General features: G+C 48.7%; 1 protein-coding gene across 1 annotated transcript; it reads left to right on the forward strand.

Moving 5' to 3' along the window:
• Positions 1–481: 481 nt before the first annotated feature.
• LOC125033579 (ADP-ribosylation factor-like protein 4C) lies at positions 482–3,162 on the forward strand. Its single transcript, XM_047625212.1, has one exon. The coding sequence runs from the start codon at positions 850–852 to the stop codon at positions 1,465–1,467; it is 618 nt and encodes a 205-aa protein (XP_047481168.1). The 5' UTR covers positions 482–849; the 3' UTR covers positions 1,468–3,162.
• Positions 3,163–5,000: the final 1,838 nt, after the last annotated feature.

The raw sequence follows: 5,000 nt of genomic DNA on the forward strand, positions 1-5,000 counted from the left end.
AGTCATTTCTCTCGCATAACCCTTCACTATGACTGGCCGGGGAAATGGTAAAAAAAATATATATATTGAAAACTCATGTATTTCTTCATCGGTTACGACAGTGGTTGGTGATCAGTCTTTTTATCAATGGTGGGAGTCTATCTATAATGACAAGACGTCTTATAATAGCGTATATACCTTGGAAACTCGATGATTTCTGCCCGTATACTTCGGCCCCGCGCAGTTGCCAATGAGAAATTTCTGTCGATGAGATCTAAACGCTTTCTTGGCGGTACCAGATTAACTTATTTTCTTATAAAAATAACATATTCTCTCTAGATATATTAAGATTAATGAAAATATATATGGATATTTATTCCTCCGAGTACGAAAAAGCACAAAAAGAATTGAGTTCGATGGAGGTATGTGGAATCAGCTGTTTCCGTTTTCCTTTGAACAGAACCCGAGCGCGATTTAGTCGGCCGCTGAACGTTAACGAGTGAAGACCTTAAGCTGCAGCTTCCTCCGGGCCAGTTACTTGTTACAGAACCATGTAATTGTTACCACAGAAATATAGATCACAGAAAATGTGTTTACGTGATTAAATTGAGTGGCTTATCGGTGCATTTTGATTGAAACAAATCTGACATTCTGTTTAAATAATTGCGACCACGTTATTTTTCGAGAGATATCGTGAATATTATTGACGTGGGGTCGGTGATGAGTCAGTGAAGGTGCGTTAAATGGAACGTGAGCCTCGACAGAGCTTCGGTCTCATGACGCGGCCGTCATGACCTGATCTCCGACGAAGCAGCAGCCCCTGGTCATGAACAGCGCGTGTCGTGTCCGTGTTATGGCGCGGGTGTGAAGATGTGTTCCTGCCTGTGGGCGGGGCTGGTGGAGGCGGCCCAGTACCTGCTGTGGGAGGCGGCGGCGCTGGTGCGGCCTCCGGCGCACGTGGTGCTGGTGGGCCTCGACTCGTCGGGCAAGACCACGGCGCTGTTCCGGCTGCGCTACGGACAGTACGTGAACGCCGTGCCCACCGTGGGCTTCAACACGGAGAAGGTGCGGGCGGGCGGCGCCAACTGGCTCATCTGGGATGTGGGCGGAGCAGAGCGAGTGCGCCCGCTGTGGCGCTCGTACACCCGGGCCACCGACGCCCTCATCTTCGTGGTGGACTCCAGCACCAGCGAGGAGCGGCTGGAGGAGACGCGGGTGGAGCTGCAGCGCCTCACCAAGCAGCAGACGGCGCAGTGCGTGGCGCTAAACCGGCCTCGCCCGCCGCTGCTCGTGCTTGCCAATAAGCAGGACCTGCCAGGGGCGCGGGAGCCGCAGCACCTGGCCAAGGCGATGGGGCTGCCGGAGCTGCCCGACTCGCAGCCGTGGGCGGTGGCGCCGGCCTGCGCGGTCACCGGTGAAGGCCTGGACGAGGCGATGGCCACCCTGCATCAGCTCGTCCTCAAGTCCCGGCAGAGCAGACCGCGGTAGATTGGAGGCGGTCTGAGCGCAGGTCGAGGACCCTCGGCCAGGACAGCAAGGGAAGGTCTTTCGCCGACGCCCTTGCGGGTCAAGACTCCCAGCAGCCGCAGGCAACTCAAGAAAGCGAGATCACGATACAGCGCATGTCAGTGCGGCGGCTTGACCCTGTGGCTGCTTCTCATGGGCACAAGATCACATGATCTTGCATATTGCAACTTCCTGCCAGAATGCAAGTGACGCCATGGTGAGTGCATCGATGAAACCACGGTAGTCTTGCATTGCAAACGATATGCTGACTTGCATCCTGTCTCGCTCCTGATAGCCAGGTCCCCAGCAGGCAAAATAGGACATCCAGAGCTCAGCAACTGTGACTGCACCACTCCCCAGCGATTCCAGCGGGACAGCAGCGCGCAAACCACACCATCAGTGGGTCATCAACACTCAGGGATAATGGCAGTACCAAGGCCGCTGCCCTTCGGGGCTCCGGCGTTCCCCAGGGCTCCCTCCTGGTACTCTCGCCTCCGTTATCTCGTTCAGATTTCCGCGCTGGAGGAGAAGACGTCCCCTGGCAGAGATGTCAAGCGAGACCATCTCTGTTAAAAGATGAGATTTCTTAACATCCCGCCAGAAGCACTAACGGCTCAAGGTTAACCACCGTAGAGCAGCTGTTATGCAACCCGTGGCTCCGTAGTAATCGTGGGAAAGGTACTGTGGGCGAACACCGCGGCGCCCATCCATGGCGGTTTCTGAGGCACCCTATGCAGAGCTTGAGTGACAGGTCCATGATGTTATATCCGCTTTAGGACATTGTTCTTCCCGAGGTCCCACACCGCCTGCCTCCGTGCATGAATCAAGAACATTTGTGGGTCGTAATGTTTTTATTCTTATTTTTTTCATGGTACCTCTTATATTGAAATGTAATTACTTCGCTCGCACAGTAACAGAAAAACCTGTGCTTTATGAAAACGCCTTTATTAAGTATTTTAACCTAGTCGTACCCACAACACAAGCAGACTCTCTGTGCGTATAGCCTGACAAGGTTTACAGTCTGGAGCTACTTGCAACTGTGGATAAATAGTTGTTTGTAACTACGAGGACAGACTGCCCCTGATAATACGGGCAGCGATAATCTAATCTTTGGACTGTCTTCTACTACAAGAACAATTCTAGATTACATTTCTGAAATAAACTGACTTGATTAGTTCCGATATCAAACCATTTTGTGAAGTATGCTCTTAGAACACCCATTCCATCGTATGAAGTCGACAGTACACGCATCAATAAAGCCGTGAGGAGCCTCTGTCAAAGCCTCTCCGACGAAATAAACCCACGAGTAACCACTTCTCGGGTTCATCGATTTATCAGCCGTACTACCACAACTCAGCGTGCCTTGTTCAAAATCCCAATATCGGTGCTAGAACGGAGCTACGCGAGCAGAATCGTCGTTTGAGGACACACCAGCTGTACATCACCTCCCAGACGCTTCAACCTGCGGTCCGCTAATTGTAGGGCCGAAAACTTTATGACGGAGGAGCAGGTTCTTCGCGCCGACGGTCCTGCTCTGGCGACGGATGGCGGGCGGGCGAGGGGGATCACGGTGCTGCCCCCGAGAGGCGCAAAAGCGAGGATCTCTCTCTCTGTCTCCTTCTCTCTTCCTCTTTCTCTCTCTTTTCCTTTCTCATTTGCTTCTTCTTTCTCTTTCTCTTTTGCTTCCTACTTCTCTTACTTCTTTTCTGTATCTTACACTATCTATCTATTTATCTATCTATCTATCTATCTATCTATATATATATATATATATATATATCTGTTTTCTGTGTCTGTCTTTATATGCGCGGATCTTCACAAAGTTGACAGGGAATGTCATACATATCCAAATCACCTTTTTAATTTTTCGGGTATAAGCTTTAACGAACTCTGTTTCTCAAATGATAGCTTTATGTGGCATGACGATAATATTTCAGTGATCTTTGTGGCGTACATTGGTCTTTGTCTCTTTTATATTGATTCTTAAAGATAAAGAAACACAGAAATATAGATTACTGGAATATAAAGCTGGTTATAAATGTATACATATAGAGTTGTTGATTTTTTTATTTTTAAATCGCTACTTGTGTGTTGCTTTCATTTGTAAACTGAAAGGAAATGTTTTGATGTATTATGTATTTGCTCTACCATAACCCATTTTGTAAATTTACCGTATTTGATATGCCGGTAAATAGAATGATATTGACAGTATTACTTGGTCCTACATTTTGTAAGTGTATTTTGAAGTTGTATTATTATTATTATTATTATTATTATTATTATTATTATTATTATTATTGTATTTGAGGCTTACATGTAATCAACTATCATTTGTTAAAATGCTCTACTCTCACGTACTACGACTCTCATTCTTTCGTGAGTCCCCCTCCCTCCCTCCCTCCCTTCCTCCCACTCCCACGCCCTCACCCACGCCCAAACCTCTCCTCTTCCGCCCGACAGTTCTCACAATTATCCGTCTGGCCTCCTCCCCCTAACTCCCCCTCCCCCTTCCCTCTACTCCCTTACGCCCCATGCCTCCTCGTAACCTCCCGTCCCCCCATCCCACCCAACCCCACGTGACCCCCTGGCGACCTGTGACCCAGACCTGTCTCCCTGCCTCGGATTAACCCCCCTCCACCCCCTGCACCCCACGACCCCAAGTAGGATGCCTAATTGGCTATTTCCCTCGCTGGTCCTCGTGGGTGAGGGAAGGCTGTGTGTGTGTGTGTGTGTGTGTGTGTGTGTGTGTGTGTGTGTGTGTGTGTGTGTGTGAGAGTGAGAAAGGGAAAGAGAGAGAAGAGGAAGGGGAAGACGAGAGATACGAGTCCTGCGCGTGAGGTATTCATTTATGACTTCAGGTCCACTACCCTTTACACAGTGACGGCACAGGGGTTATACTGAACAATTATTCAACAAAAGCATGCAGAGTAACGCCGCCACGTCCTCCGTAGTGTTACTGACCTTATTACAAATAGATGGCGTTTGCGGGCGGTTCATAAATGTCTTTCCCCAACCGCAGACATCTTCCTCATCTTCTTGTGTTATTGTTATGTTTGTTCATAATTGAGCGAGCTGCTGCTGCTGCTCCCTCCCCAAGCACTCCACTGTGTATTTGAAGTGCCAGTCACGCCTGTATTTTATGTTTATTAAAATTCACACCGCAGCATTACCAGGCTAGCTTGTCATGGGGCTGCATCGAAGTGGTCGTCATGAGGTTGTGAGGTCTATATCCTGGGAATTGTTTGTTGGTATTATTATACTTTTCTCTCTCTCTTTCGTCCGCTGTGGTATTAATTTTGGGCCAGTCGGCGGTGCGGCGATGAGATGCTGCGGTCACACACGGCGAAAAGAGCGATGGAGTCTGTTTGGGCGAAAGACAGCCACGAAACTTCCCACAGCCTTTGCACAGATGGGCTTCGTCTTGACACAGTTTTTTGGACCTGAACGAGGTGTCTAAAAAAATGATCTCGTTTTTTTTTTTTTTTTTTTTTTTTTTTTTTTTTGTAACAGCAAAC

This window comes from Penaeus chinensis, chromosome 16, assembly GCF_019202785.1.
Source record: "Penaeus chinensis breed Huanghai No. 1 chromosome 16, ASM1920278v2, whole genome shotgun sequence".
Taxonomy (NCBI): Eukaryota; Metazoa; Arthropoda; class Malacostraca; order Decapoda; family Penaeidae; genus Penaeus; species Penaeus chinensis.